This window comes from Lolium perenne, chromosome 7 (genome assembly GCF_019359855.2).
Source record: "Lolium perenne isolate Kyuss_39 chromosome 7, Kyuss_2.0, whole genome shotgun sequence".
Lineage (NCBI taxonomy): Eukaryota > Viridiplantae > Streptophyta > Magnoliopsida > Poales > Poaceae > Lolium > Lolium perenne.
In genome coordinates, this window is record NC_067250.2 from 298,335,536 (window position 1) to 298,349,078 (window position 13,543).

A 13,543-nucleotide genomic window follows, 5' to 3' on the forward strand; every position below is an offset into this window, starting at 1 on the left:
GGTCAAGCCATCATCCTTGCAATGTAAACATGTTAATACGCTGCCACTTCTAACATAAAGCTTACGATTTTGATATGGCTGCCTTCGATCTTTGCACTGGGGTGCAACATGTTGTTTCCTGCAATGTTGTTTTCTATAGGACAATGCTATTGTACCTTGGTTAATTTTCGTACAATGTAAATACGAACTCCACCACTTAAGTTATGTAATATATTTGTGACAATATTGAATACCCTTTGCTCCATAGCGTAACGGGTCAATCGTTGCTGGACCATTTCTATGCTTATACATTTCTTGATCTTCTTAGAGGATCTCAATGAGGCTCACAAAGAAAGTAAACTTTCCATGAAACACTTACCTGGTGTTTAATTATCTTCTATATAATTATTAGTAATGTTCTGCATGGCGTACAATTTGCTTATATGCCTATAGAGCCACATAGGAGGTTGCTACAGCAGCAGAAGATGTTTACCGCTAATCTGGTTTGCCACATGCCTCCTAAGACGTTTGGTAGTAATTTGTACCGTAAGTAGGAGTTTTCATGCAATAAATTCAACTTTGGATCGGATACTTGCGCCTCTTGAGTCTGTACATAATGTTGTACAATGTTATTGGACCTTAGCTAAAATCTGCAAAATGTTCATACAATTTTCACCACTTAGATCCTGGAATATATTTATAATGGTCACAATATATTTATAATGGTTACCATCAATTGATACATGTCTTCAATTGTTGTACAATTAACCAAAACTTGACTGAGTGTGTCCAAGGGGTTGGAAAAGGAAGAGGAGGACGTAGGAGGGGCGGAAGGAGTCATCACATCGGGGCAAAGGGAGTAGCCAAAGGAGGATGGAAGGGCCGTCGATGACATTTTCTCAAGCGCACAACATCGGATGCTGTTATAACTCAGCCTCGATGGCCACCCAACCCAAATGCCGTCCCTTTACCACTATCGTGGCGGCGACGGTGGGAAGAGCAGCTGAGCCTCCTGTGCTAAAATAAGCCAAAACTTATGGTTTAAATTCTAATGCGACGGTTAATATGGGCCTAAGGGGTCGGAAGAGGAAGATGAGGATGTATGAGAGACAGAAGGAGCCATCGAATGGGAGGCAGAGGGAGTAGCCAAAGGAGGGTGGAGTAGTCGTCGAGGACATTTTCTCCAAGCACGTCGTTGGATGCTAATGGAGCTCAGCCTGGATGGACAGCCAACCCAGCTGCCCTCCCTTTACCACAATGCTGGCGGCCGCAGAGGGAGGGGCAGAGCTCCGCTCCGAGCATCTGATACTAAAGCATTTAAATTACATGCTAATTCTAAATATTATAATAAAACTAAAACTTATGGTTTAGATTCTGACTTGATTATGCCATTTGCGCGATAGCGCAACGGGTCATCTAGTATATATTTAAACATGCTGGTCGCCAAAAGCGCTGGTCATACACCTAGGTAGCTATGTTTGGACACTTCCGCACCACTAATTTTCGCGTGCAGAAAAAACACAAATAGGTTGGTTTATTTTGGAATTGGGAGTTTTGGTTGGTAAACATGTTGGTCGCCAAATGAGGTCGTCATAGACTTAGCTAGGTAGACAGGTTCGCATATGCCGGTACAGTTCTTCTCATGCACAACAGAACAAATGCGTCGGTTTATTCTGGAATTTTGAGTGGAGGGAATAGTGTATTTGATCTCGCAGATTCTATAAGCTGATATTCTGGTTTTTGGTTAAAAGTTTGTTGTAATATGCATGGTAAAACAATTTGGTAACTTGTGCCCATATTAACTCTATATGGTACTCCATCCGTTTAAAAATAGTTGAACTTCTAGTTTAGTCCTGAGCCAACCTATTTTAACTTTGACCATGTTTACTGGTATAAACACCAATTTTATTTTATTAGTATTGAATTGATGAATTAGCCAAATTTCCAAAGGTCTGAACTGTTGGAAAGAGCTAGATAACATATATTAATGCTTCCTGATGCAACTATTATATATTAATAATGCATTTGAGACACAAATGATCTTGAGACCTTACGCTTTGATACCATATTAAATATATGCGCTAACCAAGTTTTAAAAAGTCTGAACTATTGGAGAGGGCAACTTTATATATTTTAATATTTAGATTCATCATCAAATACATTTTCATACTTATTAGGTTGGATGTTAAATATTGATAATTTTTCTATTGTTTAAATCTCGAAAAACGTAGGGAAATTTTACGTACTTAGGATAAAAGTAGGAGTTCAATTATTTTGAAACGGAAGGAGTAGTACCTTAATTGCAGTATATCTAGGGGTGGAATCGAGCCGAGCTGAGCCGGCTCGTAGCTGGCTCGGAAAGGCTCGTGAAATTTCAAGCCAATCCTAGCTCGTCTTGCCACCAAATCTCCCCCAAAAATCAGGCTCGAGACTCGGCTCGGTCGGCTCACCATTATATATGTTAAAATCAGAAGATTTAGTCGAAGAAAGAGGATGGCGATCTGCTGAACGAGGAAGAAAAACAATATTTTTTTTTCAGCCATCAATGAATTTTCTATGCTGCGGTTTGCATTGGCGTGCACACCTAAACAGACAACATGTTGGAGGTGTATGTAATACTACTATTTGTAGTTGAAGTGGCCATGTATAGATGGTTGGCATCTAAACAAATGTACATATCCTCGCGTGTTATGACTTATGACTGAAATGATATGGTTGTCACTAGTTTAAAGTAACTAATACTTTTAGCAATGGTGATGGCAACTTTTATTTATTATATCGAGTCTTCGAGCCGGCTTGCAAGCTTCATCAAGCGAGCTTGTCGAGTCTCGATCCTTGAACGGAAGATTCAGGCTTGGCATATCGAACCCTCGAGCCAAGTCGAGTCCGATCCGAGCCTTGTCGAGCCCGAGCCGAGCATGGAGTCTTGAGCTTTCTGTCCACCCCTAAGTATATCCATAGTGCCATTTTTTAGACTCCACATTTTTTTTCAGCTAGGAAAATGACAAGTAATATGTACACGAGTAGACCAAACCGATGCCTACTCTCCAAGGGAATTGCATATTCCACCATGTACTACTCCACGTGTTTCATAGAACACTACGTATACGGATTTTTGTGGTTTTCATCATGTTCTGCTCTAAACTTTTGCAATTTTCACCACTTAGGGCGTGTTCGGCAACGTCCTGGCTTCCCGAAAATCCTTCGATCCCGCTTCTCTAAGCCTCGCCAGCTTCCCGATCGAAGCGCAAAACCGGCCAGCTCCTTCCCCATTCGGCCGGGCTGCGGCCCATTTTAGCCGGGCTGGCCTGCTAGGATGGCGGGTGATTTCAAGCCTGGTCGGCTGTTTGCAGGACTTGGTAGGCCTAAGCGGTATTTTTTTTCTAACTGGTCGTCTTCCCCTAATCGCTTCGCCACAGGCCACTCCCAAAATCACCATCAGCTGCCGCCCCTCCGCCGGTGAGTACGATGGATTCAAGGATAAGGGAGAGAGAGAGGCACCTCCGCCGTCAAGCTTGAGGTGCCTCCACCGGCAAACTCGAGGCGCGTGTGGATGAGGCCGACGAGTTCGAGACGACCCACCGACGAGCTCGAGGCGCGTGCGCGGATTAGGCCGGCTCGAGGTGCCTCCACCAGCGAGCTCTTGGCGCGCGCGCAGATTTGGCCGACGAGCTCGCAGTGCCTCCACCGGCGAGCTCGAGCCGCGTCGCGGATTGGACCAGGTCGAGGTGCCTCCACCGGCGAGCTCGGGGTCTCGGCCACGAAGGGATGGAGGAGGCGTTGGATTGGGGTCAGGGAAGGACCTCTTGGCGTCCAGGTTGGGGAGCAACGCCTGGGGAAGGAGCGGTTGACCGAACGAGGAGGACGGGCGAACGAGGGGAAATAGAACACAGCGAAGCGTTTGGTGGCATACCTTGGTAATTTTGTGCTGCTCCGCGGTTTGGTGCTCCGCGAATTCGAGAAAGTGGCGCTCCGCGTTTTGTACACCAAATTGGGTTGGCTTCTCAGATTTGGCTCCACGGAGTGAAGATGTTCGGCGCAACTCCATAAAGAATTTTGGGAAGCTAGGAGCTAGAGAGTTACCGAACACGCCCTTAGTCATCTAATCAACCAACTACACCGGATGATGGAAAAACAGTAGTTGGGCCTTGCATTACAATGCTTGGATAGATGTATAAGAAATTAACAACTTAAAATGTCCAAAAATATATTCTCAAGAAGTTATGTTTTTTGTATGAACTCTAGAATGTTATATAGACTACATTCGAGATGTATCATCAATTTTTTACTTAATTTGTATTCTACTTATATTTTAACACAAATAATTGTATCCCACTAAACAGATCGTAGAAAAATAATTATACTTACAAAAATTATGATTTTTCGTAGATGCTTTATAGGGTTTTATTTACCTATTCATAAATTATTTACACATAAGTTATACTCCCTCTGTTCCATTCTATAGTGCCTATTGTTTTTTTGCACGGAAATTAGCGCAAGAGTATTTTTTACACAAGAACCCTAACTGAACGATTTGAGATCAACGTAAAATTTGAGAAATTCATATCTTCCAAACTTACCATAACAATTTTGGGAGCTGAATGATTTGGGAGCTGAACGGGGAGGGGGTAATTGAAAAAAAAAAGCTAAGCTACAACCTTATATTCTGAAACAAATGCCAAAAATCTATAGGCACTATAGAAAGGAACGGAGGGAGTATCATATAAGGAGTCGACAAAAAAATCAGGAGTTCTGGATGAAAAATTGTCTTCATATGATTTGTTTATTCTGTTACTAGTAATTAATCTGTAAAACTACATAGGCTATTTTTTTAGTAACCATTGAAGCTTTATATAAAATTCCTAGTGTGCATCCATAAAAAAACGAATTTTGGTGCAAACATTTTTTATGATTTTTCAAAGGTTCTGTAATTCTTACAACGCTTGAAGCATGGAAACGCAGTGTCCGCCATATTTCCTGTCAGCAGAACTAAGTAGTTGATTAGATGATTAAGTGGTAAACATTACAACAGATGAAACCACCAGACATTAAAACCTACAAAAAAATCGTAGTGACGATGGCTTGTCCAACACATAAATTAGGGTTTTGTGAATCCTCCAATTTTCTCCTGCTCTCCCAAGCCGCTCGGAAGTGTGCGGACACCCTCTGCGCGCTGCTGCAAAGCTTGACAAAAACCGCGCGTGGTGTGCGCCTTGTTTGAAGGCATCTCTAATGGCCCGACGCATTTCAGACTCTAAATCGACATGCTAAATAAGAAGAAATAAATAGTAAAATGAAAATTGCTAGGCCTAGCCTACTTGTCGCCCCTCGGGGCGGTTGACGGCCCGGACCCGTCGTTGCCTCCCTCCCTCCTCCGCTTCTCCTCCGCCGCCCACCGCTCCATCTGCCCAGCAGTCCCCAGAGCTCGGTGGGCCACCGCGTCCTCCAATAGCCGCTGTCACAGCACCTCGTTGCCGTCATCCTCGACCTTCTTCATCATCTCGAAGACGCGGCTAAGGCCATCTGCTCTCCGCCACCTTCTCCTCCGAGCCAAGCCCGCTCCAGTCAAAGTAGTAGTCATCGTCTGACTCCTCCTCCACGGCCACCGCCTCCCTGCGGTATTGCTGCTCCACGTCGACCACCGCGTGGACCGCCCGCATGCAATGGGCGGCAAGAGCTTCGGCCCAGCCCAATTAACCAATCACCTCCGTTTCGACGGGTGCAGCCCACTGACAAGTTACAGTCGAACATTTGCCTTTGTCTTCTTCTGCTTCGTCTACGGCCGGCGTCCTCTCCCGACACGATGCGCCATGCGACCTCCAAGGCGGCCGGGAAGGAGAAGGGCAGGAGGAAGGGCGGCGGCGGGGCCAGCGCCGGAGAGGATCTTCTCACCGACCGCGTCCTCTCCCTCCGCGCCCGCCTCAACGACGCCATCTCCCTCGGCCTCGCCAGGTAATGTACAGCGTCCGCCCCCTGCTCCCAATTCCCAATCCATAGCTCCGTCTTCCCTTCTCCCAGAAACAGGGGCAAAGTAGATTTTTCTTGGGTATCTGGATAAGTAAGCCTCGCCCAGTGATTTAGGTAGCCGCTGCGTGGTTAGCGTAAGATGGGATTAAGCTATGTAGTTTTAGCTTGGTACAATTTTATGTTACTGGTCCAAAAAGCAAAATTCGAGGACCAAGAAAATTTTGAACGCCTGCAATTTCGCTAATATGTGTTCTTTAGGGAAGGCATATTCCCCGGCTTAGATACTAGCTAGAACTCAATTAGTTTTGCTTGGGTTACAACCAGGCCTACTAGATTCAATCACAGCAAATATGAGCCACCAAGAGTCAGAAAACAAAGCACATTCAGATGGAAGAGCCACCAATTGGCAAATTTTAGTACTAATTAAGAGTAATCTCCTAGCTCATGGGGACCTGCTTCAGTGCTTTGCATGTAAGTGGCTGCACTTCGAGCGGCTTCTTGAGCCTATTAGCTTTTATCTTGGGCTTTTGTACGCTGGTATCCCCAACGGAACATGTATACTAAACCTTTCGGTTTTAAAAGGCTTTATTTATAAAGCTGGGTAATAACCTTCGGTCTGAAAACATTGTAAGTAGAAGCAAAGAAATGTGAAGTGTTCTTAGCTCTTGTATTTATCATCATGTTAGGTCTGATGGCCACGGTGCAAAGAAATGGCAGTCCACTGATGCTGGAATTCAGTCTCACGCACTCAAAGCAGTGGCTCCTTTTCTCAGTTGTTTGTCGAATGAAATGTTGCGGCTTCCTCCTATAAAGGTAAACCGGTAGTCAATTTGGCATATCTAAAATTAACTGTCCGTAGCATGGGAAGTTGTGAAAAAAAGCTGTACGGTTGTGACCACTTTATTTTTTTTAAACCAGGAGTCAGTTTCAGATATTGTCGTGCTCTTGGAGGGTGCTCTTCAAACAAAGAATGTTTCGATCGTGATCCAAGCGGCAGATGTGAGCTTAAAGTTAGTTTCCACCATAGGCAATTCAGTTCGCCAATACCCAGTTGTGGAGATTGTTAGGGCCCTTTCATGCCAGTTATCCGCAGACCAATTACCTACCGCTATCTCATGTGCAAGGGCAATGAATTGTATATTGAATTGCCTAGTGACAGCAAGATCTTCAACACATGCAGAAATTTGGGAAGCCTTGGACAGAACCAATGCAGTTGGAAGCATTGTTTCAGCTCTGCTGAGTTACACTCTTGATGCCCATCCACTGAATTATCTGACAGAAATGATATCCCTGCTAAGAATCATATTGTGGGTTTGGCCTTCTTCAAGATACTATGTATGGAGTAACTGCAACTTGATGGGGAAGTTAGCACATTACAGTCTTGCTACTGAAACAGCAGTTGTTGCGAAAGTTCTTAGGCTGTATGCTGCTTTAGGTACATCTGTTTGGTAATTCTCCTCTTTTGTCTTCAGTATTAAGATCTGGAAATATGTTTGTTTTTTTCCGCTTTGCTTCCTTTTGTGTTCCTGAAAACTTGTACTGTAACTCAGCTTTATGTGGCCATGGAGCATTGATCCTTCTCAAGAATGAAGTATTAATGGCTAAGATAAGTGAGCTTGTTGGAACGTCCCATCCAAGCAGTACTAGGATTGAAGCGTTGAAACTCTGCCAGGTTCTTTTGGTGAGTTGCATTCACATCAGTTTGATGATAAACTAATATAACGTATGCATTGTAGCCTTTTTCTTAAAAAAACTCATCCTTGCTTTACCATCTACAGAGATCTTCGAGAGGCTGTAGTCAGTTAATGGATTCACATTGCGAGCCTATTGTTGTAGGCATAATCGATGCAATGTCTAAAAGTGATGAAAAACTGTTAGTGACAGAGGGGTGTCGTACTGCACTGCTGGTCCTCCGTTATACTGGGAATCATCATAGATGTTTTTGGTCTAATGCTATTGATAAAGTATTATATAGCATTCTTACTGGTTGCTGCATCTCTTCAACTCAAACCCATAGAATTTTGAGCCATGATGAGCTATTTAATATGGTTTCCAATAATTTCATGGATATGCATCCATACGTCTGGGATATACTTGGATATCTGGTGGTGCATTGCAATGACGAGCATCTCTCTGTACGGAAAGGGCAAGGTCATATGCACGCGCTGATATCTTGTGCTTGGTAGGTACTACGAACTATCCCAGTCGAGTGTTAATTTGCAGTAGTATAGTTTTCTCTCAGTATCATTATGAACTTACAAGTGGATGTTGTGCACCGATTCACACTTACATCCTGCTCTTGTTGTACAGCTTGCTGGCGACAGATGTTATGCACAAGAGCAGCCCCATGAAATCGTCCAAAGATGTCCAGGAGCCGGCTCTAAGGGCAGTTCTGATGATGCTTCTCTCTCCCAATGGATATATTCTGTCTGAGGCAAGTTTTAAACTTTCAGAAGTTGTTCCATGTTTAGGTGATGACTATTTGAGCATTCTATTGTCCTCACTAGAATCAAATACTATGAGGAGTGTTACCACATCTTTTGACAGTTTCAAAATTATGACCAACCTCATGAACCTTGCATGTTTGGTCCTGTCCCAACCTTACCATAATCTCCTTAATAAGAGGAATCCTGTAGATGTATTGTCCACCATTATCAAGGAATGTCTGCACAATCATATACATATTACGAGGTCAAAAGTCACTTCTCATCTGCATTTTTGTTTTGATGGAAGTTCGTGTTGTTGCTCTCTCGGTGAAGAGTGGGAGGGTGAAAATATTGTTTTATTCTACAGTCTTCTAGTGCTATTTAATCTTCTAAAGAGCACCACTTTAGTTTGTGTTCACTGTAAAAGGAAGCTGGATGTTGGGATTCTGTGCCATAATTGCAAAGATCAGTATACTGAAGGTTTTCTTAGAGTTCTTCAATGCGCCCTAAATCAAAGCTTGAGTTCAGGACAAAAGCTCTATATGGGACACATCTTGAGTTTATTTGGCCTCTGTGGTTCTCCAAGCAAGTTGGGTGGAAAGATGAGAAATGCTTTAGATGATAATGAGCTAGCTGATCTGGAATTTTTGCTCCCAGACGGTGACTCTCTATATGCTCATACAGCCATCATATCAGTAAGGTGCCCTAAGCTGTTACCATCTATAAAATCTCTGCTTGGCAGCGAAGGAAAAGTTACTGACAGATGGGGCAAATCAGTGTATCGAGTGCAAATGTCTGATCGTGTAGATAGTCGTGCCTTGAGGAAGATTTTGGAGTACACATATACTGGTTTTGTGATGGTAGATGATGACAATGTTAAACCAGTAAAAACACTTGCGAAGTATTGCCACTTGAAATCGTTGCACGATATGCTTCAGAAAGAGCAACCGAGATGGAACTCCAATTATCCCAGATACGATCTTACTGTAGCACTTGGACCAGCTGAGCATTCATTCTCGTAAGTTTGGCCTTAAATTACACAGTTCATTGATTCCAACCTTTGAGCAAAACCATGTTCTTTCCATTTGTCCCAACGCTTATCTGAACTGATAAGGTTTGGTCATTTGGTAGCTGTGGTTGGAGAGAGTTTTCTTTTATCACTGACTAGAGCCTCAGAGTAGATCATAGCTACCTTGTGTCTAGCTTTCGTTACCTTGTTGCTGATGAAGTGCATTTCTATGTTCATTGCTCAGGGACATAATTTTGGAGGCTCAGTCAAATGAGGAAACTAAGTGTCACCATGGGTCATGCCAATTGTCAACACCACATGTTCATAGCCATAAAATCGTGCTGAGCATGAGCTGTGATTACCTCCGGGCATTGTTTCATTCTGGGATGCATGAGAGGTGAGCCTTTTTCTTCCAAAGCGCAACAGTTTTGGTTAAAGGCCAACACTTTGACAAGGCTATTTTCATGTATGTTTTGACTGACTGAGGAGAACCATGCCTGCAGCTTCTCCGACGTTATCAAGGTTCCGCTGGGGTGGCAAGCGCTGGAGAAACTGGTCCACTGGTTCTACTCAGGGGAGCTGCCGAAAGTCGCTCCTGACTGCCAGTGGAAGAACCTGAGCGACGAAGAGGAGCTCCTGCAGCTAAACGCTTACGCAGAGCTGTCGTCCCTGGCCGAATTCTGGTTCATGGAGGGAGTGAAGGAGGAGAGCCTTGATGCAGTCACCTCCTGCCTGAGCTCCTTCTCGGACGCTGCAGCCATCGAGTTCGTCGCCTACGCGGCTGGCCTGGGCCAGTGGGAGATGGTCGAGGATGGCATCAGGAGCGTGGCGCATCTATATCCCAGGCTACGGGACTCCGGCCAGCTGGAGCGGCTGGACGATGAGCTGCTCAACATGCTGCGGACGGAGTACGTCCGGTACTCGCAGCATGGTGCTAGGTAACGGTTGCTGAATAGCGAATCTGGTGATACATCATCATTGTGCTCTGTGTAGTGTATATATACAGGGGATACAGATACATTTATGGCCTTTCACAGAGAATATAATCTGTCATTGACGTCTAAAATGGCCATCGTTTTTGCGATTATCGAGCGGTCTGTTGTATCTGCTGTCACCTTCATCTTGTCAGTTACTATGCCCTAGAAATAAAATAGTTCATACAATTCAAATAAAGTTCAACTAGAGCAAGACTCAAACGGTGTCTCCTTTGAGCGCCTCTCTACCCGATCATTTTGTAGCAGTTGGTGGACAACTTCCTTATTGAATGTCGTGGTGCATGGGGAGAAAATCAACAAACTTAACGACCGTGGCAAGAGGCCCTGGGCGATGATGCAAATGATCATTCCTTGCATTAGGATATCCGCGCTCAGTGATTTTAATTATTATTTGCGTATGATCACACAAGCGCTGCGTTACCTCACACAGTTGCTCTTAAGTCAAGATAAGAGCAAAGTATTGGACAATAGCAAAATCAAACATCAGACTGGAGCATATACAAAATGCGCGCTCGACACCCTTCCTACAATTTTTTTGGCGCGAAGCAAAGTAAGCCTTTTTTCATTGGCGGCGGCATTGGCGGCGGCTTTGGCTTCCTCTTCCATAAAACTATAGATCATCATCTCATCGTCACTATCTATAGTCTACGAATAAAACAATGGAGCAATCAATACCCCGAATAGGGGCGAGATAAAAAAAAAAACTGGAGATGAAACCCTACATAGGAAAGCATCAAAACACCTTGCGTCCAAGCCATGCGTGCGAGGTCTCCACGAGTTGAGAGGATTAATGAGGGGAGCGGCAAGAGGGTAGCCAAGGTTGTAGGTGGTGTCCAGGGAATGGTGTAGGCGTCGGTGAACTGACCGTGTTGAGAGACGGGGCGACAGGGAGAGTGGAGCGGCAGTGGTGGCGATTTGGTGGGGATGGGAGTTGCCTCGACCCAGGAAGAAGCAAGGTAGCGGGGGAAATGGGTTGGGTTGATGGCTGGTGTCACCCACCTATTGGTAACCTACATGGCGTCGGTAGCGCCTTTGTCCTGCTCTTAAGGCGTCCCACGTGGGTTGGGTTGGCCTGGACAATTTTTTTGGACTATGCCGGACCAAACCGTCTTTAGGATCCGCGGATGTGTGAATTTTTATGTTTGGCGCCCCAATAGGCCTTTGGGAGGGATATAGAGAATGCTCCGAGCATATCTCTCAATACCTAAAACTGCAAAAAAAACAACATCCAGAAGAATCCCAAAACTGCTCCCGATCACAAAATTTCTTTTGGGAGGGGAAAAAGGACCCACTCACAAACGGCCAAAGTCATGAGCGGGGAGCTACAACCACTGCGCTGAAACTTCCTCGCCACCTGCCTCGCCATCGGCTCCGTCGAGGCGTCGTCAACCGCCCCTACCTGTTGTGGGTCTCCCGCCATCGTCGCCACCACGGTGCACCTTCGCCAGCCCTCAGCCGATCCTATTCAGCCGGAGAGGAGCCTCCTGACTGCATCTGCTCGCCACCTCGGCGTGTGTCCTTCCATGAGTGGCTAGCCGAAGTTCCAACCGTCACCGCTTCTATCCCCGTCCTCGTCTCCTCATTGCCGCGGACAATGTTTCCCATGGCGGCCACAATTCCCCCTAGGTGTTGCCTCAAAACTTGAGCCCTCGCCGGCCACCTCCATGGTGACATGGTCGCCGCCACCGGATTCACCACCTACGACAGCTACGACTCGTATGCTATGAGTATCTAGGGTTTTCCTATTTGGAATTTTGCTAAATTGAATCAATTTCATTTGTTTCATCGAAATTGTAGGGTAGAACGTATGAGGCATATGGTGCTCGTGGATGGCAATCTATGTTGTAGCATTATGGAGAAAGCAAGATGTCTATTTTAGAAGATTTGAACTTCTCATAATCGACCAAAAGAAGAAGGTGGAAGACAATCTCGAGCTAGCTCACGAGAAGAGGCGGAAGATGGAGGAGTCAATGAAGAATGTTGAAGAAGACGAAAATAGAAAATGAAAAGATGGAGTTAGAGTTGCACATCGTTAATATTGTTTTCTCTTAAACTGTGTTGTGTATTACTTAGCGAACAGTCAAGGATATAAATACCATTACAATCTCTTTGAACACGTTCCAACATGTAGGGAGAAACCAAGTCCAGTAACACACACCCACAACCCACACTTCTACAAAATTTAGCCAAATCTCGGGAGCCACATAATTACCAGCCTTGTTAACCTTTTGCACTATATAACTTGGGATCATTTTTAATACCTCCTTTGCATCCGACAAAACAAAGGTCATTTGAGATTTTCTTTTGTCCTTCATCTTCAGTTCCTCAACCACATTTGCATTGTCACACTCAACAATAACCTTGAAGTTTCAAGTGGAATGATGGCTTTAACACCTTCCGGGCGCTATTTGACCCACAGGTTATAGAATAGTTATTCTACATCCATCCTCTATCTTTGCAATCGTAGATAACTTTTACGGCACGTAAATTTTTTCTTACTTCATTAGTCGAGTAGAACATAAGAAAAATAGCCTTTACAATTTTTTTTTTGTTTATGTGACGTGAAAAATATGACATAAAATAAGTATTTTCATCATTTTTACACTACAATTACTCACACAATGTGTTTTTTATGTCAATTTTTTGTGGTAAGTCAATATGAATGTAATTATACGTATACAAAACATAATTTTATAAATATAACAACGTAAAATTATGTTGGGTGCAAAATAATTTTTCTGCACCCTGAGGGTCAAATAGTGTTAATTGTGGCCATTGACCCCCAGGCCTAGACCAGCAAATTTCCTTCATGGTCCCTTAATACTGCACCCCACTTTTCCATGTTGTCTTGCATTACGAAACCAACATCAATGTTTAGTTTTTACCACCCTATTCTCGGCATCGTCCAGTCACCAGGGAGTTCTTTCTCTTTTGGCATACCATCACTCAGAGGTTGGACCACCTTCTTCCAGCACCGTTGATAGCTATAGGAACATTAAGAACATAAAAAAAAACTGAACATGATGAGAATAAAAAGACATGTCGCATGATATTATTTTTGTCTAAGGGTTAACGAAATATATGTACAACCTAGCCATCCAAGTTCAAGTTCTCGTAGATGTAGATTCTTATTTTTTTTTAAAAAAAATTACACACTAACTTTATTC

At 44.1% G+C, this 13,543-nt stretch overlaps 1 protein-coding gene across 1 annotated transcript; it reads left to right on the forward strand.

Annotated features, from left to right (window-relative positions):
* The first annotated feature begins 5,712 nt into the window (after positions 1–5,712).
* LOC127312082 (BTB/POZ domain-containing protein At1g04390) lies at positions 5,713–10,468 on the forward strand. Its single transcript, XM_051342555.2, has 8 exons — positions 5,713–5,931; positions 6,633–6,759; positions 6,865–7,381; positions 7,497–7,627; positions 7,725–8,128; positions 8,257–9,390; positions 9,626–9,778; positions 9,885–10,468. The coding sequence occupies exons 1-8, from the start codon at positions 5,783–5,785 to the stop codon at positions 10,321–10,323; spliced, it is 3,054 nt and encodes a 1,017-aa protein (XP_051198515.1). The 5' UTR covers positions 5,713–5,782; the 3' UTR covers positions 10,324–10,468.
* Positions 10,469–13,543: the final 3,075 nt, after the last annotated feature.

Coding starts and splice junctions, on each gene's coding strand:
- LOC127312082 (XM_051342555.2), top strand. CDS start 5,783: ATGCGCCATGCGACCTCCAAGGCGGCCGGGAAGGAGAAGGGCAGGAGG. Junction 7,628..7,724: donor AACTCTGCCAGGTTCTTTTG/GTGAGTTGCATT, acceptor TACCATCTACAG/AGATCTTCGAGAGGCTGTAG. Junction 8,129..8,256: donor GCGCTGATATCTTGTGCTTG/GTAGGTACTACG, acceptor CTTGTTGTACAG/CTTGCTGGCGACAGATGTTA.